This window comes from Etheostoma spectabile, chromosome 11 (genome assembly GCF_008692095.1).
Source record: "Etheostoma spectabile isolate EspeVRDwgs_2016 chromosome 11, UIUC_Espe_1.0, whole genome shotgun sequence".
NCBI lineage: Eukaryota > Metazoa > Chordata > Actinopteri > Perciformes > Percidae > Etheostoma > Etheostoma spectabile.
Genome location: NC_045743.1, coordinates 9,785,882 through 9,811,479, shown reverse-complemented (window position 1 = coordinate 9,811,479; position 25,598 = coordinate 9,785,882). Strand labels below are relative to the sequence as shown.

The 25,598-nt window shown below is 38.9% G+C and overlaps 2 protein-coding genes across 3 annotated transcripts; both read left to right on the top strand.

Annotated features, from left to right (window-relative positions):
* The first annotated feature begins 715 nt into the window (after positions 1-715).
* Positions 716-5,469, top strand: tank (TRAF family member-associated NFKB activator). 2 transcript variants are annotated; one of them, XM_032530054.1, is made up of 8 exons: positions 716-911; positions 1,686-1,827; positions 2,085-2,193; positions 2,352-2,422; positions 3,197-3,249; positions 3,352-3,470; positions 3,957-4,351; positions 5,023-5,469. In XM_032530054.1, exons 2-8 carry the CDS (start codon positions 1,729-1,731, stop codon positions 5,191-5,193), a joined length of 1,017 nt encoding a protein of 338 aa, XP_032385945.1. In that variant the 5' UTR covers positions 716-911; positions 1,686-1,728; the 3' UTR covers positions 5,194-5,469. The 2 variants fall into 2 exon arrangements, with proteins under 2 accessions (XP_032385945.1, XP_032385946.1); XM_032530055.1 differs by having other exon boundaries at positions 911-1,162.
* Positions 5,470-20,050: 14,581 nt separating this feature from the next.
* On the top strand, positions 20,051-24,357 carry tbr1b (T-box brain transcription factor 1b). The gene is made up of 6 exons (XM_032530234.1): positions 20,051-20,842; positions 21,062-21,216; positions 21,397-21,518; positions 21,699-21,857; positions 22,108-22,169; positions 22,888-24,357. Exons 1-6 carry the CDS (start codon positions 20,151-20,153, stop codon positions 23,729-23,731), a joined length of 2,034 nt encoding a protein of 677 aa, XP_032386125.1. The 5' UTR covers positions 20,051-20,150; the 3' UTR covers positions 23,732-24,357.
* Positions 24,358-25,598: the final 1,241 nt, after the last annotated feature.

The window sequence follows — 25,598 nt, the reverse complement described above, 5'->3', positions numbered from 1 at the left end:
GTCATGCACACTTCAGAATAAATTGAGAAATCTGAGTCACACACAGAGAACCAGGGCTTCCTGAGGCCACTGGATGTTGGACTGGTGCTTATGTGGCAATTTGCCCTATTTGTAATCGAGGTTATGTGTTTTTTTTATATTGTTTTGTGTTTCTTTTATATCTTCTCTTCAAGTAGTTTATGTTTTATGTAAAGCATTTCGAATTGCCTTGTTCTTGAAAGGTGCTATACAAATAGACTTGAATCATCTGTTATTAACTTAGCTAAGCAGGCAACTTCCCAGACCCTTAAAGCCCCAAACTCACTGCAGGACAATTATTTTTTGGTAATTTAATTAATTTCCCTATTTCTTATTGCACTATATTATCCTAGCTATTATTATTGCTATTATTTTGTGTTCACACGGTACACATTCCTAAATAGAGTGGTGTAAAATAGACTTATTAACAGTTCATGTTTTGCCTGTGGGCGCACTGAAAGGTTAATCTGGCCATTACAGCTGTAGCCTACTTACAATAAGGCAGGCTCAATACTTTCTACAGAATTTATTGAACATGCAATAATGTAAGACAGAGTGTTGGAGAGTAAAATGAGCACAGCGTAACTCTAGTTTGGGGACAGTTTTCACATGCACAAAAGTCTGTTTGCAGACGCGTAGGTTGGAAGAACCCTCAACCAGCAAACCACCAAGCTCTCCTCTGAGCTCCGCGCTGATTGGCCAGGGTCGAGTAAAGGCGGAAGTCTACAAGCAAGGGGGATTCCCCGAGGGAAGTTCCCAACTCAACTAGGCTATGTAAAACATCCATTGCCATATCCTCTCAGGCGCTTAGTAACTTTGCATCTGAAGATCAGGCGACGACGCTGCGGTGGTGTCAAATAATAAATTCGACTTTAACAGTTACACCGATGAAGGTAAGAGGACACTCACTCACTGGCAGCAAGGGGAACTGATCTGTGGAGTCGTTGCTCGGTCGCTTAATCCGCAACCGGTTGAATGAGCTATGGCTAACCGGCCAGTTACGGTTTAAGGAATACGGAACTGTGTGGATTAGGGTTTGAATGACACTTTAAAGTGCTTCCATACTGTGCCTCGGTGGGCTTCAACGTTAGAGTTAGTGTAGTGCAATTCCTGTGGCTTCATCCAGCAGCCGGTGGTGTGACAGGTAACATTAGTGTTGCTGTGACATTTATAATGGAGATTGATCAAAAATTGATGAGCAGTATCTTTCTTGTTTCGCACTCAAAACGTCCATATTAACTTTTCTAGTGCTGCACCTGCTCAAAAGTTTGTGTGAAAGTCTGTACTAACAGTGGACAAGAACAGACACTAAATGTAAGGATTGTTTAGGCCAGTGGTCTTCTATCAGTGCAAGACATTGACAACATTCAGTTTTTGCAATTACTTTTCAACGGCTCAGTTGCTCATCAACATCATCATTTCTTCTAGAACTGTAAGGCATCGATTGTTCAAATGTTGCTATTGCATGGAAACTGATATACCAATGCAACTGTCAATAGGAAGTATGTTAGTTTAGTCACTGCAACAGTAGCTTACATAAATCAACCAAGTAACTTGATATCACTTTAAGAAGTTATTGACTTCTTTTTATAATTTTTAAAGCATGCAGAGACACGTTGACTGTTGTGTGTACGTTTGGATGTTATAAAACGTGATTTCCCTCACAGGGCTCATGTCTGCTGTGTCAGGGATGACTGTGGAGCACACGGCATGGAAAGGAACATCGGAGACCAGCTCAATAAAGCTTTTGAAGCTTATCGCCAGGTCTCCATCGAAAAGGACAATGCTAAAAAGGAGCTGCAACAAATGGTAACGACGTGAGAAGAAAAACCTGTTCTAACTTTGTGTGAAATGAATCAAACATTACCACTATAGCAAAAATAATAACTCACACAGTGTGTTTACTCATTTTATTGTTGTTGACAGTCAAATAGCTTTGAATCTGCTTTGAACATGATTATTAATAATATATGTAAATAAAAATGTGACACACACATGATGTATAGGCATAGACCAGATTGCAGACATTTGTGCCAAAAGAAATAACAAAAAACACATTTTTACAGAGTGAATTTTATGAGCGATACACTCAAAAACTTCAAAAGCAGATAGAGGACCAGCAGCAGTTGATTTCAAAACTTGAAGCTAAGTTATCAGCAACAAGGCAACCATCAGGTTAGTGAGACGTGCAAGATGATCTCTCTATTTATATGTCGACATGATAATCTACTCTTCTATCGCATTGCATAATGGGTATTGATATTGGATTGTTGTACATTTTACTGAATCTGTTCATATTTAAACTGTTAATTTCCACTGTTTTGGATTCCAAGGAGAAATGAAATGTGAGCCTGCCAATCATCTCCTTGATGGGGCCAGTGCTTTTAAGAAAATACAGTACCCGGTATGTTTGTTGTGCTAAAGTGTGCTCTTTGTATGTCTACACTGTTTTTTCTTAATTCTCATGCTTGAAATCACACATGAGAATCCATGAGGCTTCCTGTCACATACAAACACATTGATAATACCTCTACTTGTGTCAACAAGGATGTAAAGAAAACACATCATACCAAAGGGAAATTAACATAGCAGTAACTAGGAGGGTTAAAATACGGTTGATCCATATGGGATTCATACTGTCTGGCAACTTTTGAGCAGTGCTGTTGTGACTGTAAGATCTCAGCATCATCCTTTAGTCAGGCTGCAAATATTTCATTTTTAAAGTGTTGGTGACCCTTGTTTACAAAGCTCTAAAGCTGCTTTAGATGATAGGTTGCAAATGATAGTTAAGATACATTCTACCCTTGTTTAGTAATTATTTCTAATGAGAAGGGAATGTTCATGCACTTTCATAGTTTTAAATTCATTTGTTTTTCAAAGATTCAAGCAATCAAGGAAACCTAATATTACATAGCTGCTGTAATACTATCAAACCCTCTATTTCCCTGCACACAAGGTGTATCCACTTTCACTTCACCAGATGGTGCTAGAGGATAATATCGCTTGCACAGTCAGCAGCTTGAGCTTTATTGTTCATCATCTAACAGGCCAGGCAACATTTTCCACTAGTAAATGTAAAAAAGTTGTGACGTGTAAATCACACTGCAGATGCATTAACAATATGCCTTTGGATAATTGTTAATAATGATCACTATAAATAGCAATGTCTTCTTTACAGGAGAACCTGGTCACTGCTGCTGTGGCTCCTAATAAGCAAGTCAGCGTTGACTAGTATGTGTCTCTCCTTCCACAAAGACTTTATTGAAAAAAAACATGGACATTATAGTTAAATAAATACAGAGTGAGAAAAAAAATCTATTCTTTGTTTGTCAGTCAGAACATGCTGGATGCATTTGAAGCAATTGAAGGGAAATTCCGGCAGATTCGCTCTCTTACCAGAAGACAAAAAGATCACCTAAAAAGATTCCATGGAGGAATCGATGCATCAAACGGTAACATTTACCAAATATTACCTATTTTTTATTTTATAAAAGAAAATGTGCTGAATGGAAACGGGATTTTTTATGCCAGAACAGCCTATGAGTTAACTTCATATTGCTTTGTTCTTTGTAATAGCAACACCTTAACTGGGACTACTACTTATTAGTAACCTTTTCAAACCATGGCTGACCACCTCTGTTTAAAAAAGGGTTCATAAACACATACTGTAAAATAACCAATGCATTGTAATGGTTCCAGATACTAGCTGTACAATTAAAAATGTAACATCATTATTCATACAATAATCATTATAAATGTGATGGAAATATATATATTATATATATATATATATATATATATATATATATATAATATCTCTAATGTATGCAACTTCTGAAATCGTTGCCAAGCTCATTAAAGCCAGCGCCTGTATGCGTTAACATGTCAACTGAGACAGAAACGCTGTGTAAATCTCATGTTTTTCTGCCGTCTGACAGATCAGCGGTTCTCCATGCCCATCCAGTGCACAGACCGTACAGCAGAGGCAGAGACACCCTTTTCCTCAGCGCAAAGGTCAGCAGTGGATATCCCGCTCCCGCCTACGTCTCTGGCGTCCCGTGGCGCTAGCCCTGAGGACAGGGACTTAGTAGACTCTCTCACCAAACTCAGTGTCAAATTCCCGCCCTCCGCGGACAGTGAATATGACTTCCTGAACAGTACTCCAGAGAGACACATTGGTCTGACCATGCCCACGAAGCGGCCTCTCAGTAGTGTCCCCTCCACATTAACAGAAGAGGAGCCCGTTGAACCCATGCCTTTTTTCTACCCTTCATCCCCCTCCCACTCAACATCATCTTCGCTCTCCCAGGAGTGCGTACGGGGACCCCAGCAGGTGAGAATCACAGGAGAAGGTCTGAGAAAACTAGTAGCAAATTATCAGTCTCTGATTGGTCTTTGCTAATGGAGGAGTGAAACTGTGAAGTCCATAAAAAAAATCCCCTTGGCTTAACTTGAAACATATTACTGTGTAATGTGTGCTGATTCTTTTTTTTACTTAAGCATGGATGCTCTGGTTATATTTGGCATCTTTGCTGGAAAGTGTGAGCCAGATGGAATCACATTACAGTGTCTGAATCTGATGAAACAAGTATGATGGTTTAGTAGGATTTTATTTGCTGATGTGTATAAATGCTTAATAGTTTAAAAATAACGAATAACATGCAGTAAGATCTAGACGCTGGTCCAATTTTTTTAATAGTATGATTCTTTCCTTGGATTATATCAACACAGGCGTTTATAAAAGGCAAGGCTGGTTTGATGGGGGGGTTGAACACATAAATAGTAAGATAATTAAACACTCGAGAATAGCCTTTTTGCCCTTACTGTGGCTGAGTATTTGTGCACTATTTGTGACTATTGGGTAGATGTGTTCTTGTATTCCTTAAAGCAACAGATACTTCAGCTTGAAGGCCAAGCGGTCCAGCATGCTTCAATAGAGTGAGTGTAAGAATTGTTAGGAGCATGAATAATATATTGTTTTCTTTGGTTCATCCTGCTCTGCAGCCTCTCTGGAGCCCTGAGCTGTGTGATGCAGTTGATGTGGGGACAGAGCTAGCGACGCCTCAGAGCAGCAGTCCCGATAAATGTGCTTTCTGCCATGCTGTGGTTCCTCAGGACCGAATGAACAGCCACCTCTACTCGCATTTCTCTCCTAAGAATGAAGCCAACAATTGACAGTGAAAGACTGACAGGCCCCTGGTCACAACTACTCCAAGACTTACTGTATTCATGGTCTAGTCCTGCCTGCCATGAAGAACATGCGCTGTAAAGGATTTGAAATTACACTGCAATAAGACTTGAATCCCTTTATTTAATAGTGAAGAATTCAATGGTACACTTTCTTGGTCATTATATTTTTCTAATATCACTCTGAGATTTTTCTCTAGTACTAAGTGACGATGATGCATAATATGGTATATATGAGCAAATAAAGCAGACATTTACTCTTTACATTTTTAAGTGTATCCATACATAAAGTCACAAGCTGGACAAGATGTGTCTTTATTAACGTTTTGCCACATGTTTATACATTCCTATTTTTAAACATAAGGTGCATTAATAACAATTTCCTATTTGAAGAAATAAGATTTGCTTTGTAAATTTGCAATCATTTCTGTTCAAGTAAGACACATTTGCCTCTTTTTTAAGTTAACAGCAACATTTTTTATCTCACACAAATGCATGCATCAAACCACTCAAACGTTAACCAATCTTTTTTAGAACGGTTGACATGTTGATTAGCACCTTTTTCACTAGCATTACATTCCGTTTGTTTTTTTATGTTTTGTCCTCCAACCAGGGCAATTTAAAGCAGCTGTGTGTCCTTGGTGCAGAGTTGGAAAAATCTCCAACTTTGAAATCATTTTAAAAGCTCGTATGCCATGTATTCATTAAAAGTGATGACAGATGGCAACACGTGTAACATGAATCATAAGCTTATTGTTAAATCAGAAGCCCAATAACTTTGCTATTAATATAGTAATGGTTTTACCTTAGACAGTATTACACTGTATTTATGTAGGCACATTTATTTTAATAGATAAATGAAAATTATATGATGGCTTCACTCCAATAATGCTATAAAAAGTGATAAAAGGGGACATTCCAGATGTACCAGTTTCAAAAGGCATTATAGACTAAGCAATTACTAGTTATGGGAAAATATGACCGTTTTACAAAATGACATAGAGACTACAGGTAATTGTAATTTGAAAATAGAATGGGTAAGGTTTCAGTCACTGATATAATGTATACTACCTAAAATATGACTAAATCCAAGTCTTTTCTAAACAGCAGCATCAGCTTTTGACTTGGGCAGTATTTATTCTCACCTTTGCAAACAATTGCAGTGATTTTCACCATTCAGCGTGATGATGTTTTTAGATACTGTGTGTTGGAACATCTTGCAGCCCTTCAGCTATGGGCTAGTAACACTTGGGCTGGCGTGAAGACTACAAACAACCTTTTTTCTCTCTATACATCTGTTCGGTATTATAACTTTCCAAAATCAAATACTGCTTAATAGACTGATTGACCTGATATCAACTGCTGCACATTTCACTGTGTTTCATAAATAGCTCAGGAAGGGTGTAAAATGTGTGATTTAATAATGCTATCAACTATTCCAAACTAGTGAGTCATTAGCCTAAGATAATAGAGCACTGCTAAAACATAACACATCAGTGTCCACATCACCCACACTGAGGAGAGAATCTATTCAGGGTTTTTTTTGGCAAATACATATCCCTAATGATCATCTCTGGTTAATCTGTGAAGAGTTGAACATTGTGCAGCCTGCATGCTTTTCTCTCTGGGATCATGAACAGCTGCTTGCTCATAATTATGTTGTCATTCATTGTTATTTGGAAGAAGAAACTGGTACTGACAGCTAGTATTTTTTTGTGTGTACTTTTGTACACTATATATTTACACGCTTGTGTATACAGTAGTGTGAACTGTTTGAGAAAGGTCCACTTTAGCTCAAATACATTGTTTTTGCCATAATTTCCAGTAGAACATGAGATATATGTACCATATTTGTCATTGGGACATTTGCTGCCAGAGGCTGTAGATTTGAGATTGACTTAAGAGCTGTAAAAAATAAAAGAAAGAGGACATAAAAAAGGAGAAGGATATGGATTGAGATGGAGAAGTAGCAGGCTGATTACAAGGTGTCAAAATTGCCAGGAGCAAGAAGGTGAAAGCAATCAGGGGTGAGAAGAGTGCAGCATTCGTGAGGGGCAACTAATTATCCATCTCATTTGTGGAGAGAAGCATTTGAGGCAGCTCTAGCCCACTGAATGGTGACAGATTGGTGCGGAGGAGAGGGGAGGTGTTAGAACAATGGAGCCCAGCTCACCATCATTACTGCATGCTAATCAGCAGTGCTTCTGCACCACCAGTCGGTGCTGCAAAGAGTTCGGGGAGACAGGGAAGTCACCGTCTTCAGGGGACCACAGTCATTTTCAAGCAGATGAGAGAGGGAGGAAACTAACGCCCAGTAAAGCTGTTGGCACTTATTGAGCTGTTAGGTTATACTTTGCAGAGACTGATCTCTGTGGTCTGTGTTGTCAGCTTGTACTTGCAAGATGAGCTGATGGTACTGTAGTGTTTTCAAGTGGATTGAGTGGAATAATAGGTCACCAAGATGTAACACAGTATATACTGCACATGTCCTAATGTCATTAAAAGTTTACATCGAAAAATGGAAATGCATATTAATATAAGTGTTGAGTTCTTAGAGAGTGACAGTGTCATTTAAATACATACTATTGTACAAACACTAATGTCCATGACACTTAATAAATGCAAGTTAAATTTAAAATGATGAAAATGAACAATGACAGAGAATAGTAAGCAAGCATAATAAAAGGAACATGAACATATACAACATATATATATATATATATATATATATATATATATACATATATATATATATAAACAGAAAAAGGAGTAAGAAATTTACTATTTTAGGATTTACTTTTTGTTTTAAATACATTTTTAAATTATATATACTTTGTTGTCAAAACTGCAGAACTTATAACTTATTCTAATCAGATTCAGCATTATTATTTCATGAAATAATAAATAATATACTAATATAATAATGTACCAATAGTAATACACCAAAACTAGTTTGCATGCATGCAGCCCATCTCTTAGGGTGTCGCTTAGTAATATATATATTTGTTATATTCAGCTGTATACAATGTATGGCTACAAGTGGGGCTGCTACAATAAACGTTTAAAGATGGAGGATGCAGCAGCTGTGTTTTCTGCATTGAAAATGTACACTCATTCTGTGAAACAATAAGCCATTTTAATAACAGTCTAAAACAGTTTTGTCAATCGGTAAAGTTGCAATATCAAGTGTTGATAAAAAAAACGCACTATTACATTACATGTGCAATTCATGTTCCACTTGTGCACAAAAAGGTAGTCCCAAAAATCGTAGTACTACCAAACCGCTTGACAGCCCTTTTGACTTACACTGTGCAACAACTACTATTGTTTCCGATGCGTGTGCTGAAGGTTTGTTTTCCTCCAAAAAGGCTGTAGACACAGATGTATAGCAGGTCTATATTTTGGGGTTTGCAAAACAGTGAAAATTCTTATTTTCACTGTTTTTAAACCCAAACTTCAATTATAAGTGTAAATCTACTGGAATTAAATATCCTTAAAATCATGTACGTTTTTTTGTTAGTAGAAGCTTTTCACCAGTACCTATTCTTTCTTCCTGTTTTGCTCTCTACACTTAGTAAAACTGTATACAATATACACACACAGTAGGTTTTCCTTTACAATGACCTTCAATAGCACCTGCATTGTAGACATCACATCTGTTATTGGTTCCTGACACTAAAAGATATCAAGCAATTAGTGCTGAAAATATAATCGCTAAACAACAATAATATTTTGAATATCTCAACTCTAGGAAATAAATAGATCTTGATTGGGCAGTAATAGGATTATAATTGCAGACAATAGACACATGAGGCACAATTCCAGTTAAGTCATTATTTTCAACAATTACTCTTCTAAATATTGAAACAATGGTTTTAAGATCGTGCCATTGCCAAAAAGATCTAACACGAATGGGGGAAAAAAGAAGCTTGTTAAAGGGTTTAATCAAATTGCAAAACAAAACAGAGAGATAGCAAGTGGATTAAGGTCACCTGACTAGAATGGCCTCTTCACATCAATGTCATTTCGATAATTAACAACTTTGGAGGGAAGCATATTCAACTGTTTGTGCACTGGTCACCGTTGGCATGAGAGACTGCCAACTCTCATGGCGTTGCGAGCTGAGAGTATCACCTCACAGTTGTCTTGCCATGCGTTGGGCTCCTCGTGCTCTCTGTGCACCAGTGGTGGAGCTGACTTTGTGTTCGATTAAATGTGTTGAAGCCATCACTGCCTGTGCAAAGTCTCAGAACAGCCTCCCCTCTCCATTGTGTTTGTTTCAGTGCTGGTCTGAGAGCCCTGGTTTCTGGAGCAGAGATTTGGCAGTCACAGCAAGTGATGACAGAGGCAGTGGTGAGATCGCACCCAGAACCCCAAAGGAGGCTCACATTTCAGGCGGATGGGAGGCTCGTTCAATACACAGAACACAAAAGCGCTGATCAGTGAAGATGGTGCCATTGTTTTGAAGATCTCATTGTTCAAAGACTACTTTTATGTATATTTTTTACTTGTGGAGGGAGGGAGTGTTGGACATTTGTAAACTTCTAAACTTTTTGAAGACACTTGACTGCCAATTTGAAATAACTGTATTACTAAAAGTCTGGCCCTCAAGATGTCATTCTCCTGTTATCTTTTTGTCGCTGTTTAAACAGTGTTGTTTTTTTCTTCTTGACACATGGGGGTGGGGTAGAGCATGGCGATGTTTGTGGAATGGTAACTTGCAATTCAAGGGTTAAGGCAGCATGAAAGAATCCATTCTCGGTTTAATGACCTAGCCTTGCTGGGAGCGGGAACGACAGGGAACATGCTCTTGACTTGTACTGAATTTGCTAATTAACACCTCCAATAACAGGCTGCCTCTGAACATCACCAATGTAGAGAGAGGAGGAGAAACTCTCATGCATTTTGTTTTTCAGCGTCTGATCCTGTAATGATGAGGTCTATGATTTCTTCATACACTGGAAATTATTTTTGCCTCATACACTGCTTGGAACATTTTCTCTCATAGAATTTCACATGAGTTGTTGCAATGGCTTTGAGATAAATCCTCCCTTCATGAGCTGTGTAGTCACTGATTGGCAATGATGTTGGAAATATTTTATTTTTCCACGTGCTGCTTGAATCCTTATGTAGTTATTGGACATTCTATTTTTCGCACATGCCCATATGGCCATGTGCAGCTTCAATTAGACACATGGCTGGTAGATACACCGCACTTGATTGGCTTTGTCCCTTCTTATTGTTAGACATGAAAATACAAAACAACAGGCTGTCCTCAATAGATATATCTGAAAAGATCTGTCCCTCCAAATAAGGTTCCCCATTCTAGTCGCCCCTCTAGTTTCACACATGCTTATCAGACTCCCAAACAACACCTAGTACAGGTGTGAATATCAAAATCCCTAGTGAAAATCACAGTGGGTACTTGTGTGTTGTCCTCGGAGTCCTACATGCAGCAGTGGCTTTGCATTGGGGCTGAGATGCTGCTGGCTAACAGCAACTGCAGAAACACCTTTGGCTAAGTGTAAGGTGGACATCCTTACACCAAATGTGCTTAATGACTGAAAAACCGCCACCCGGATCTAATTGAAAAGCTGGCAAAGTGTACAGTAGCTGGTTATTGCCCAGTACAATCACACCATAACACAGTAGTTTCACAATTCATTAGCAAGTACTTTAAGAATATACAATAATTGAAAGATGGCTGCATAATTGATAGCAGTTCACACCACATTGAAAGTGCAGTGATCCATCTACTGATAAAAGTGTAGTGTAGTGGGTTACGACAAAGAAGTTAACACTTGAGGTGTGAGCTTTGTACATTTGTGACGACAAAGGCCTTGTCCTACCACTTTGTCAACATAACAGATACAAACACTGTGAAGATGTTAGTCATATTCATAGCAGCAGAACTGAAGAGATTTACAATGTACTGGGTTAGCAGATCATAGCTCTTGTATTCTCACACTGACCACCTTTGTGTCACGAGGAAACAAAAATGAACCTTGTGAGAGATGCTCCATACATATCAATTCATTTATTCAGTGTTAAGAAACCATCTGGCTTGATTAGAGCTGAAAGTCATCCTGGCAGGCCAGTTTCCCGACTGACACCTCATAGAATTAGTGGGAGGACGGCTTAATTTACCAGAGTACACAATTTTATTATCTTGCTGTATTCTTAAGCCCATAGATATGAACTGAAAAGTCTTCCACAAACTCCATTTACCTCTAGTCTTTGTTACAGTATTAAACAGATTCAACGTATCTGGGTGGTTGTTTATTATTCTTAGATAGTGAGATATAACACTTTTTGTGTTCTCTTTGTGGTAGCTGTGAAAATGGCACGCCATATGTAATACACTTGCTTGCTGTTGGTCTTGCCAATTCCCCCCAGATCAGTTATTCCTGTGCCAATGCTCACACTCTCTCTTTGTCCTTGTGATTCGATTGAGCTTTGTGGATTGGATGGCTTTCTTTTTGATGCCGTATCTGGTGTTTAGTTGTTGATTTGATGTCACTTGCGGCCCAGTTAGAATAACCGTTTGAACCAGAACATATGTGTTCACATATACCTCCAAGCACATTTGTTATAATCAGTCAAAGATAGTTAAGTAAATATATTAAACAGGAAAGCAGACACAAACCAAAGCATGCTCCTGCAACGTTTTTTCCTTTCTAATTCTGCACAAAACAAATTGGCTGCAGATTTCGTTCACACCTTTCGTAACCTGGGGATAGCAAGCGCAATTCTCCCTCGTCATACCTGTGACAACAACCTGCAAAGTGCTCCCAGTGCCCTAATCTGTGAGCTAGAGACCTGCTGCTGCTGCATGTACTCTAGATGTTGTTTTCTTCTTCTTTAGCAGCTTGTCCCTGTGGTTTGTTACGTTTACACACCCACCAGAATCACACAAGGTAAAAGAGAATATGCGTGTCTCACAAGCTACCATTTTTTTCTTCTTCTCGAAAACATGGTCACGTTCAATTAAAGGCAGGAAAGGCATACTGATGGTGTTTGATTTAGAAATGGCAGTCAGACCATGATTTTAGCATCAACAGATGGCCAGTAGATTGGTTTAAATGAGTAACACCACTGCCTGCTTTAGAGTTGGCTCAAGTAGTAGAGTAGTGTACTACTGTCTTATCATATCTCCTTGTGTGAATGATGATGTCACCATGATAGATGCTACTCAAGTGGGATCAGACCTGCTCAGTGATGCCTGTGGAGACCAGCTCTGGGAGATCCCTGTCTGGCTGCATTATTCAACAATACTCCTTACCTCTCCTCCCAGGGAAAAGGGACTGTTGAATATTTGAAAGATAGAATTAGGTTTTTATTTAAGTGTATAGATGTAGTTGGGAGATGGTGGGGGGGGCATAGAGATAGTGTGCCAGTCGGTGCAGCCTGGATGGTCACCAAGGCAACTTGCCGAGTTTTTTGAACTGATCTACGGGTCTTCTTGGCCGTCTCACTTGGGGGACGTTTTGGAAAAGTGGGCTTCTTCGAGCGCCTTTTGACTGCAACTATGAGTTGACATTGATAGTTTCATAATTATGGCCACCAATTAATTTAGAATTTAATCAAACCTCACACTGAGCATTTCGGTCACCTGGATGTCCATTTGTTTTATGGCTGTGATGTTGCTACTCCAACATTTAAAGAGCTGAAATTGCAGCTTAAGTAAAACTATAGCGCTAATAAATCTTTTCTAAAAAATTGAAAAAAAACAGTAAAAGGTTCTGAGTCTCCTCTGGACTCCTGGGCTGTTTTGTTAAATTGAATGTATCAATATTTCATTTGTGACATAAGAAAAGAAATCTGCTCATTGATAACTCACCAGACATTGTGTTAGACGGTTATGGCTCATTTTCAGAACTTCAGAGTAAAAAAAACAAATAAAAAATAACATGGCTGCAGAACCACTGCTCAGATCCTGATGAGCCAAGATGGGTATCGATCCATCTGGCTCTGAAGACACTGTCATGTCACCTTTGCATTTAAGTGTTATCTTGTCAGCTTCAAATGATCTAGCTGTCAGATCTGGAAAAAGCTGGCCTGTGTGATGCTGCTCTGTCTCTAATGTCCAGCTGTTGAAACAATAGTCTGTCCAAGCAAGATATTTGAATCCAGATATTTGATGTCTTCTGTATGTCTTAAGACGACCAATAATCTCTATATCTAATTATTTGGATATGTCTTCATTATTCTACATGTTACATGTGATTGTGTGTTTACAGTTGAGCCTGCAGCTTCAGTCAGATTTCGTCTTCATCTTTCCTTGGTGTCACCCACTTCCTCAGATAATTAAAAAGACAACTTACAATGATTGTTAAACAAAAGTTCAGTAGAAGCTCAAACCGAGTGTAAATTGCTTCAAAATTGATTCCTTCTCCACCGCAGATAACTGATAGTTAAGGTTGGGAATCCAGCTTTGCTGTGAAAGGGCACAAAGACTTTCAACCAAGGTGTGGTAACAGGGTGAAAATTTGAAAGCAAATTTACTCCTTGCTAATGTAGCCTACATTGCCCCTAATGATTACACACCCACAGCACTCATTTTCCTGTTTTCACTCACATTTGCTGCAAATGTTTTTAGTCATTCTATGATTTTTCCTCTCCTTTTTTTCTTCTTTTCTATTACACAAATCAGTGTCCAATATTTAATTTAGTCCCAGTGTAGCGGGTTCATTTCCTGGTCATTTAAGGAGTGGATCACTTCCTAAAGGCTCTTGGAGATGCTGTAGGCCTGAGAGCATGTCAGGCTGCTATAAGGGCAACAGTAGGACACCAGCCAGTTCACACTTGTTGGGAGCATATGGAAAGGCTGTGCACATGGATTCTTTCTTGATTATATGGTACTATCTGTATTTCTCATCTTTCTAATCAGTGTGAAATGGTGGCACTGTGTGAGATTCTTTTCTCTATGCCATTTCTGAAACGTCCTGTAGCATGTTTGCAGCTGTATGGATTAAACATTCATATTGGCAAAAAAAGCAAATGGATCACTACATTTATTACCAATTGGTAAAGTTTGTGAGTAGAAAAATAATGGTGTTTGTTTGTGACAGCCTAGATGTGAGCGATGGAGACACAAATCATGTCACATTTATTTTTCCTCTCAACTTGGAACATGGTTCTCATCCCTGTAGAATTCAGAACTGATCATTAACCTTTCTTTTAGTTCCTTCCCTTGCCTGGTCACATTTCCTCTCTATTTGATTCCTGGCCCCATATGCCACTTTCCTATTTCCTGCCTGCAGACAGCAGGGAGTAGCTCTATTATCACCTTCCGAGAGCTGTCTTTGAATGTGAGAGGCAATTCCATTTCACTCAGCCATGGGGTGGAGGAGGATGAGGAGGAGGAGGATGAGGAGGAGGAGGAGGAGGAGGAGGAGGAGGGAAAAAAGCACACCATAGAGTGCACAGAAATTGGTTTAAGGTTACTTCTTATAGTCAAATGTAAGACTATGTTGCTTTTCCGCTTGTACTGCTAGTATTATGCGATGTCTGTTGTGAAGGTGCAGGGTTGCAGTCCCAAATCAGAGCAAAGGTCAAGTACCGTGTATCATGTCTGGTTGTTGTGTAAACACTTTATCGTCCAGTCCATTTTAAAGTCATCTTTTGAAATATTAACAATCTTAAAGCAGCTATATTACACTGCTGTGAAGCTGTGCTAAACATATCGAAGATGCTTCTAATGCCTCCACTCTCAAGTGTGTTCTTTCCATTTTGTGACATTTTTTCTCAATGCCTGTGTTATTTTTGGGCTTCCCAAGACGTATTTCAGCTTTTATCATTCTGTAGTTCTTTGGAATGGTAAGGCTCTTGACAATATTGCTCCTGGATAAATTAAACATGAGTTACGTAGAGTGATAATCTGTGGGCCTCTCTTTTCACACTGCATTCCCAATGAGCTGTGTGTTGGCCTGGTGTTGTTGCCTGTGATTTTAATGAAGATTATTCTTGTAACACGACAGTCGCCTGTTTGCTCCTATACTCCCCCAAAATATTTTCTCTTCAAACAGAGAATGTTGTGTTCTTTCGAGGGATCTTTGCAGCATTCCTGTTTTATTTGAATTTCTGTTGCAGGTTAATCACTAGTTAATCACAGATATGATTAAATATATTTAGGTACCAAATTTTGGACGTTGATTAACCAGGTAACAGGTTTCTAAGTTGTTGTATGTAGATCACACATTCATAATCATGTCAACCTAGCTATCGATTGAACAATACGCTGGTAGACACAGCTGTCACTGCATAATTAGTACCGTATTTATTTTCATCCTGTCTAAGAAATGCAGGCATCGCATCGAAAAAGGCAAAGCTTCAGTTACTGGATTGGAGCTTTCTGTTTTCGATTGTTCAGCTTTAGGCTGATAGTGCTAAGAGAGTAGTGAGTAAGTGCACACTTCATGGCATGACTACTCTTAAAATGGAACTGATGTTTTTTTTATAAATAATTTCAAAGTAACAAATATCAGCCTCACAATCACAGCAATTCAATGATATTCATTTGGCATAAGTCAGTTTCATTTCTGTGTGCTTTTCATCAGAAATGGCTCAAAAAGTAGAGTTAGTCTGAATTTTTTATGCCGTGGGCTTACTGGGGACAGTGGCCATGTTCTTCACTTGCAGATGTCTGACAGTGCATGGCAGCAGAAATAACAAAATGGTCACAAACCCCAACTGCATTCCCTGGGTCACACAGCCTTTTTAAAATTTAAAGAGACTAGCAACTAACCAAACAGTTGATAACGGGTCAGTTGCAGGTGATAAAAGTAGTTATCGTAAGGACATTAGCCCTTAAGAATGACAAATAACTTTGTTATTCTTGACATTATATCTTCACCATTTGTTAAGACAAATAATACACATCAGAGCGCATGATGCAGTTGTAGGCATTACTCTCTGAGGGTGTGTAGTACCCAGAAGGTTACAATATTTCACAAGTGTTACTTTGCTACAGAATTGGTACGAGACAAAACTCACACATTTAAATTATGCATTCATTTTTTTTTTTACATATGTCATCTGTATTAACGTTTTTTTAAATGGGATGGCTTAGTACATTCTACCATAGAGTAATACTATTATTTCCATAGGAGTGTGTTAATTACCACACTGTCACTGTCCTGTGATGTAGAAACAACTGACAGGGATAGCAAGACGGAAAATAAAAATAACTGACGACATCTGCTTTACCCTCCGCCTTATTCAAGAGATAAACAAATGTTGCACAGGAATATTAAATGGCATATTGATGATCTTTCATTTAAAACTGAGTGTTGAATAACAATAGAAACTATGTAATGCATCAAATTTGAGTGGTACATGGTAACATCATCATACCTATGAATGAACTGGGTTCACATTCAAAAATCTATATTCTGACATTTAAATGTCTGCAAACTATGATAAAAGCTAAATTGCATGTGACTTTGTTTACCTGATAAGAAAGTAGTTGGAGGATGTAATTAGTGGTTGCAGGAATAGAGAGATAAATTGTTGAGTTTTTTAAGAAAATAGTACTGGTTTTCTTTTATTGTTCTTAACTCCAGATAAAGAAGCACATGTATAAATATTTGTTTTTGGGTGAATGATCTCTGGAGTGGAGGCTCAGGTATGGTATTAGCACATGTGCCATGTCACTTGTATTTCCATTGAACATCACGATCACCTGTCCTGAGGTTAATTTGAGCTTTGTGGTAAAGAACCATGTTTGGGTTAGACCATCAATAATGAGCAGGTGTAGGAGTGCACTTCTGCGTAGACGCGTGTCTTGGTGCGTCCAGGGAGGACGGCTAATAAGGGTTTAAAAGCCACAACTGTCCACTCCGCCCCTTAGCAGGCCTCCAGCTGTCCTCCCTGTCAGAGAGCACCCTGATTCCCTCTGACAGAGCAGATCACTGATGGCAGGAAACCACTGGGGGGAATAGTTATGTTAGCGAAGCACAAAGAACCAGCACACTTGATCATGATTAGTAAAGCTAGTTAATTAACGACTTAAGGTAAATATGTTTTTATTTTTATTTTTTTAAATCAAAGAGCCATGAAGAAAAGAAGAAATACATCACTTTGATTTATTGATGGAAATTGCAATGTGACGTCTGGCAAACAACATATAAATAACTAAAAGGCCATCTTAAATGCATTCCCATGAAATTTTTAGTGCCGCTGTAATATAAGCCACTACCTGTCATGAATCCCAAATAACCTTGGCTCTATCCTCTTAGTTCAGCCCAGTGTGCCTCATTCCTTATTACTGGCCTGACAAGGAAATGTTTACCCATCCGACAAGAGACAAGCCATTTCATAGTCGGAAAAAGCAATTTCACCTGACTGGAGTAGCACACTATGTCCCCATATCCTTGCTGGCTATAATTTTGTTGTCATTTTGTGTGCTGTGATCATATCATTGAAGTGACAGAGCTGGGCATTAGGTAAAGTCCCTAAGCCGGTGCTCACTTTCAGGCTTTTTCTCTCCTTGTCATTCACATTGATTAGATTAGACCCAGGTGGCAAGCAGGTTCCTTTGGCACAACAATAATAAATGGTGATACAGCGGCTTGAAAAAAAGAACAAGCACATTGATTTATGCTTAACTGAACATTGTTAACCAGAACTAGTTTTATGAAAAATGTTTTTATTATTATTATTTAAAAAATAATTTTAGATATTACATATTTCTAATGGAGATATTTCAAATAGGTTTGTTGCACTTGAGTTTAATGTCTATGTGCTTGTATTGACAAATTGTAGATGTATACATGTCCTTACAGGAATGAAAGTTAAGTATTTTGATTTTGGAGTATAAATGGCAAAAATACTCTTCATAGGGACTCAGTGCATTAAACTCAGCTGGTCAATTGGGGGTTGGTACTAGGCAGAAGATCCTAATCTGCTCTAGCTATCTCCCAGAGGGGCAAGGTTGGCCACAGCACCCCCCCCCCCCCCCCCCCCCCTTTTTGGTTATGTCCACTAGCTGGCTAAGCCAATAGAAAGAAAGGACTTAGTCTGATAAATATGCACCAGATCACCTGGGGAAACAAACTGAGTTGCTGCACGGGTGATTCAACAATTGGTTTGTTCAGGGGGAGAAAACAAGCCCCACTTATTAAAAATCAGTGGTGGAAGTTAACCATAATCCTGTAATGAGGAGAGCAGCGAGTGGCCCTATTGCTTGGGCACAGACAAGCCTGTGCTTGCATGTTTCACAGGAATAGATTGCTGGACCCAATAGCGCTATACTGTAATGACCCCTCTTGTTAGCTTCAGAGATTCATGGCTGCTCCTTAGAGATACAAACGTGTGGATGTACCAGGGAAATAGGCCTTGATTGGTATTCTCTTAACCTTATCTGGTTCAGATTGCATGGCACATACCCTCAAGTTAAAGACACTGCAGGAGAACTAAATCATGAGTTATTCAGTGAAGTGGAAATTATCAGTTTTTGACACCGTAGTCTGTGATGTTGTACTGCACTGATTTGCATTGAAAAGTGTTTCTAATATTTTGTCCACCCCCATTCACACAAACGAGGAGGACAGATAGATACTAATTTTAATATAATGCAATTGAATAAATCTTCATAAACTTACCACAATGTTGTATGGACACCTTCCTGACACATTAAGCTCCATGAAGCTTGCAATGAGTTACGTTATTGTTCAGGTCTACCCAGTGAACCAAAACATAATCAGTACAATTTAAAAAGGCATTTCAACCACAGAAAAGACAAAGCACTCTCCTTGAAAAGCAGTTTGTGTTAACGTGATAATAACCTTGTTACTAAGTTACGCAGGAAGGTGTTTGTAGTCTGGGATTTTAACTTGTAGCCATTCTAATATTTTATTTCATCTTCTGACAGCATCATCAACATCCTGACAAAGTTTCATTACACTGCAGTGAGGACTTCAGGGAGGCTAGTAAAGATAAAAGGTCTGAAAACGGCTAAAGCTTTTTTCTATTTTAATTTGATGTAGGCCTGATTAAACATAACTTTAAACAAATGATCTCAGCTCATCAGACCTGCATCCTGCTGACACCGAACATGGTTTTGATTTGAATATCACATCACATTTGTGGAAAATGCTTTATAGGCAGATCTCATGTATAAGTCAGACTTAATATACGTTGACAGCCTCTAACTCTTACAATAGCTTCTCCAAAAGACAAAAAGAAGGATTTTGATTAAATTCTTTAAAAACTAAGTCCAACATATTTAAGATCTTCCTTTACTTTCTGTGAGATGTTCTGTATTTTCCACAGCAGCCCTGTTATCAGTCCACTGGTTCATAACTTTAGGGCATCAAATATTTATCAGCACTGGGACTCATAAACACATCTTCAGTGGGACGCCATGATTTCACGCTATACCACAAACATTTTAAGGCATCAGATGCACTGCCTGTCATGGACTGTCATTTTTGGTGTGTTAATAATATATCTTGGGTTCTTCGGTAAACATACTTTGGCACTCATGGCACATAAATAGGTAAATAACGCGGATAAATAGGTAAATAACGCAGCTGGCGTTCCAAGTGACAGTAGAAAACTATCTATCACCGTTATACTTTATATTTCTTATTATTCGCATTCATATACAATAACATAAATAGTCGGATCTATATATTTTAATCAAATATAGGCCCAAATCAAACAAATTGCTTTGCTCACAGCGCTCCTCAGATTGTCCTAATTAAGAGCTGTCTAATTAAATTACAGCCTTGAGTTAACCAATGACAATACTTGTTTCATTAGCAAAGCAGGGAAAGTGATGGAAAGAAAATCTTTCCTGATTGCAGGATGGTGTCAATTGGCTAATTTGCTGCCTTCGGTAGCACAAGTCACAGCAAGGCGTTTTCATCGTGTTAGATTAGGGAAGGCGCGTGCAAAAGCTTGTGACATAGTTTGAGTTGATAGTGGCTTCGTATTGAGCTATGCAAGTCGAGAATTGCATCTCGCAAGCGAGTGATCTCTCCAAGAAATTTATGAATGTGGGCAGTGGCTTTTCGAGCTCCGATGGATCAGAGCTTTCATTGCAGGACCATCCTATTATATCTGCAAGTGATAACCTAGAGAGAAGTTCACCTCTGAAAAAAAACTCTAGGGAGATGACGAATCAGTCAGAGGCAGACAATTTTCCCGACTCCAAGGACGCATCAGGGGACGTCCAGAGGGGCAAACTCTCTCCTGGTCTTCACGGAGTCTCTGACATCCGTCATAATTTCGATGGATCTGCAGGAGAAAGGTGCATCTTTTCTCCATCTACCCAGCCACAATCAGTCTCAGCAGTGACCAGTGCCATGTTTCCTTACCCGACCCAGCATGGACCAGCGCACCCGGCTTTTTCTATTGGAAGTCCCAGCCGTTATATGGCCCATCATCCGGTCATAACTAATGGAGCTTACAACAGCCTTCTGACCAACACTTCTCCTCAAGGCTACCCGGCAGCAGGCTACCCTTACGCGCAACAGTATGGACACACGTACAACGGAGGGGCTTTTTACCAGTTCTCCACGGCGCAAGCAGGACTCGTTCCGGGGAAAGCGCAGGTGTATCTGTGCAACAGGGCCCTGTGGCTGAAGTTTCACAGACACCAAACAGAGATGATCATCACAAAGCAAGGACGGTAAATGCGTGCATTTTGGCTCATCTGTCACACACCTGCAAAATGTTTTGGTTACATCACTGTTATCACTTTTATTTACAAAATGATAAATGTATGTGCATGTGTCCCCAAATTAAAAGCATAACGGATTTAAGGAAAAAAACATCAATCCATCTTGATTTGTGTGCCTTTTTTCGTTGTGAGAGGCGTTTTCTAAATCTGTTCCTTTATTTTCTACAGACGAATGTTCCCATTTTTAAGCTTCAACATTTCTGGCCTTGACCCAACTGCTCACTACAATATATTTGTGGATGTAATACTTGCTGATCCAAATCACTGGCGATTTCAAGGAGGCAAGTGGGTGCCATGTGGAAAAGCAGACACAAATGTAATAGGTATAATTAATTTCTTCCTATCGCACATTTAACATTTTTAATTCCACAGTAAAACCTGTTTTTATTATTGACCACTGTATGTTGTTGACCGTGCCTATTTTAAAATGTGTACATTTTTTTTTAATTAATAAACCATAAACCATGTGTCTTAACTCTGTATTTTTGCGTATTCTTTTTCAGGAAATAGGGTTTATATGCACCCGGATTCACCAAATACCGGAGCGCACTGGATGCGTCAAGAAATATCATTTGGAAAGCTAAAGCTTACAAACAACAAAGGTGCCTCCAACAACACGGGGCAGGTAGTGCAACATCACATCCATTGCTTCAATTACAAATATATTTTTGGATTATTTAGGCATTTGTAAAAACAGTTGAAAAAATGCAACAACTTAATTATAAGTTTGCATCTGTTCTGCTTTAATCAGCTACCCAAAGTTTGAAGCTGAGTTTTTGACGTGCGTCTTTAATTAAATCTCCAGATGGTGGTTCTCCAGTCTCTCCACAAGTACCAGCCCAGGCTCCATGTGGTGGAAGTAAACGAGGATGGGACAGAGGACACCAGCCAACCAGGAAGAGTCCAGACTTTCACCTTCACAGAAACGCAATTCATCGCCGTCACAGCTTACCAGAATACCGATGTACGACCACTTCATATGTCACAAAACGCTACAAATGTCGACCCAAAAAAGTCAATTATCCACTTAAACAAAAAAATATTTAAAAAATACACAATGTTCTATATGTTCAAACAATAGTTATTTTACTTATTTATTTTGTATTTTGTATTTGATTTTAATATGAATCAAGACAATGAATGAGAGTGACGCTCCAGTCCGCTGATCTCCAAACACATGCGGATTTTCTGATCAATTTGTTCTCTTTCCACAGATTACGCAACTGAAAATCGACCACAATCCGTTTGCTAAAGGATTTCGGGACAACTATGACACGTAAGAATTATTATTTTTTTTTTTTAGGATTTTTGGACATTCATTCGATTGTAAGCTTTTGAGTGTATCCTATGTTCCATTAGGCTGCTGTAATATACATCCATGCAACTGTTAATCAACAGCCAGGTTACTTCTCATTTAAAAATGTAAAGGCATTTCTGAATATTTTGTCAATTGATATCCAAATTGGATGGGGCTCATAACATTTAAAAAAAGAATTGAATAAAAAAAAGAAGTGTTTTGTACTTTTGAATTGACTACATCTGTAGCGAAGACACATTTTTTTTTTAGAGAAACATGAATAGGCCTATCACAAATAATGGTTTAAATTGTTCTGTTATTGTCTACCCCGTTCATGTGAGTTCGGCTTGTCTTGCTCTCAAAATAAGTGCATAGCGATTGTAATATTGACCCATAAAATTCAGATGTAAAACAACTGAACAAAGCAATAACTTTTTGGCAATGAAACCTTGCATGTAGCCGATCTTTGTATAAAACAACAGGCCTGTTTGGAAACACTCCACTTGCGCAAAGGTTAGATGCGATGCCATAGCCTAAATGTTTAGAAATCATGTAATTCTCTCTAAAAAATACTTTTCACATATAGCCTATGATGTGTGAGAAAGCTAAATAAAGTATTGACTAAATGTAGATTGATCTTCATAGCGCACAGTGTAGTCACTGAATTGTTTCAATGTTTTTCTCTCCATCTTTTCAGTGTCTACACAGGCTGCGACATCGACCGCCTAACTCCATCACCGGGTGACTCTCCGCGTTCACAGATCGTGCCGGGTGCGAGATATGCCATGCCTAGCTCTTTCCTGCAGGACCAATTTGTCAGCACTTATGCCAAATCTCGCTTTCACCCTGGCGTGGGGACTGGTCCTGGCACGGAGCGCAGCGTCCCACTCGGCAACAGCTTGCTGTCCCCGCAGCAAACCGACGAGCCCACTGTTGCCACCCCCCCGCAGCGATGGTTTGTCACCCCTGCCAACAACCGACTGGACTTTGCTGCCTCGGCATACGACGCCGCTGATTTCGCCGGTAACGCGGCCACCTTGCTGTCCTACGCAGCGGCCGGAGTGAAGGCTCTTCCCCTGCCGACTGCAGGCTGCTCCAACCGGGCTCTTGGCTATTACGCCGACCCGTCAGGCTGGGGAGGACGCACACCGCCACAATACTGTGGCGTAAACAGCAAATCCAGCTCTGTATTTTCCTGCTGGCCTGCTAACTCTATCGGGGGCAGAGCGGGCACCAACTACCTGGCTGAGGAGGGAGACTCCATCCCGACAGAGCGGTCACCGATCGGCGGCTCGGAAGAGACCAAACCCAAAGACATGACATCTGAGTCCAACTGGATAGAGACGCCGTCCTCCATTAAATCCATTGATTCGAGCGATTCTGGTATCTTTGAACAGGCCAAAAGGAGAAGAATCTCACCTTCTGCCACGCCGGTTTCAGAGACAGTGTCCCCGCTAAAATCTGAGCTGCTGGCACCGAGAGAGTGTGAGAAAAACTGCACAAAGGACATTGGTTATTACAGTTTCTATCCTCACAGTTAAAAACAACAAAACGTGAATCTATCTATCTATCTATCTATCTATCTATCTATCTATCTATCTATCTATCTATCTATCTATCTATCTATCTATCTATCTATACAAATTAATAAAGATGAAAAGGACTTCTTCACAGTTAATGGCCAAAGTGTAAATTCCTCAATGGCTCCGGCGCCTTGTTTCCATAAAACACTGTAATTGTGAATATAATGTACATAATATTGAACATTTGGTGATAGTGATTGGATGTACACAGAATAGATTAAATCTGATTCATAAATAGCCTAGTGTTTTAAAAAGCTCTTCTGTTGAGTAGCCTAAACGGTTAGTAAAGAAAGATATCGATGATCTTGTAAATAAAATGTTCTTGTGTAGCATATGCTGGCATATTAATCCCTGTCAGTGAAAAAAAAATGTATTTTGTACTTCATCAAAGCTGTAGGCTTCCAACAGTTTATGCCGACAACTGCTATGATACCTGTGGCACAGAAGTGGTAAATGTTGGTAATGTAGACTTTTATTTTAATTTTTTATTTCAGCCGGTTATTTTTCATAGCCTGTAGGCCTATGCTATGCTGTTGTGAAAATCTCTGTATCCGCTGTAATGTGATTGAAACATAATAAATGATGTTATCATCAGGACATCAGTAAATCCTCTTTTTTATTATTAACATGCTGCTTTAAAAAATGATTTGCATTTTAACATTCTTACAGTAAATTCTTCTTCTTGGAAATTCTTCATGGACGCATCATCATTTCAAAGGAAGGAATATTTTAATCTGACACACACAGACACACACAGACACACACAGACACACACACACACACTCATATGTATATAAATACATATATATATATATATATATATTTATATATTTATATGATCAATTAGAAATGATGCTAATTAAGAAATGCTTACATGAGACAATCACGTGTCTCAACAAAAAATCTTTTTTTTTCTTCTTAAAATTGGAGATTTTGTGTCCCTTTTGTGTGTCTACTAATTGGTCCAGAATATGTGAAAAAAAAATCGTGGATTCAAAGATCTGTTTACTAATGAGACTTGCACGTGACAAAAACTGCACAGCCAGAAAAGAAAAGTTCAATTAAAGATAGCACAAAAATAGTGTGAGACACTGATAACGTGAATGGATCTACACTGTTTCAATGTGTATTTCGTTTTTTAAATATCGGTCATCCAGGTGGTGTTTGCTGTAACGCTTATGAAAGTAAGCCTACCTGATATTTTTTTTCTCTAGACTCAACAATAAGCATTGTTGCAACAACATTGGGTTGGAATGCCTTTGCCAATCTAAGATGGTAAAAACTTAATAGTTAGCTAGAAAAAAACAAAACAACAACTGTGAACTACGTGTGTTGACAAGGTTTCTGTTCGGCAGCCAAAGAAAGTGACACATCAAAAGAAAGTCTTGCTTGTGTGAAAGAGGAACAGAACAAGACGGGGGCTAAGATGAACCTCACATGACACAGTTTATAAAATATCTTGCGTTTTGTATTATTACTATAACTGATTGCACATTGATTGGTTGGTTAATTAAGGATTGAATGAGTCAACCCCTATTCGTTCTTTGCCTGCATAATTGCATTTTTAATGGCTTCATTTGAAAAATATGTTAAACACTGATATTAAATTAATCAAGTCAATTAAAACTGATGCATAGCAAACCCAATATGCACTCAATTGGAATTTTGGTGTGAAGGAGATGCTCACAGCTGTCAATGAGTCTTAAATTGTGTGCTGTCAGCGACAGGCCTTCTCAGGGATAAACAGTAGATGGCGATATCTGAATACATGTCCTGTAATCATCCAACTTTATTAATACAGTATGTAGCCCTTTAGGAGGTCAGT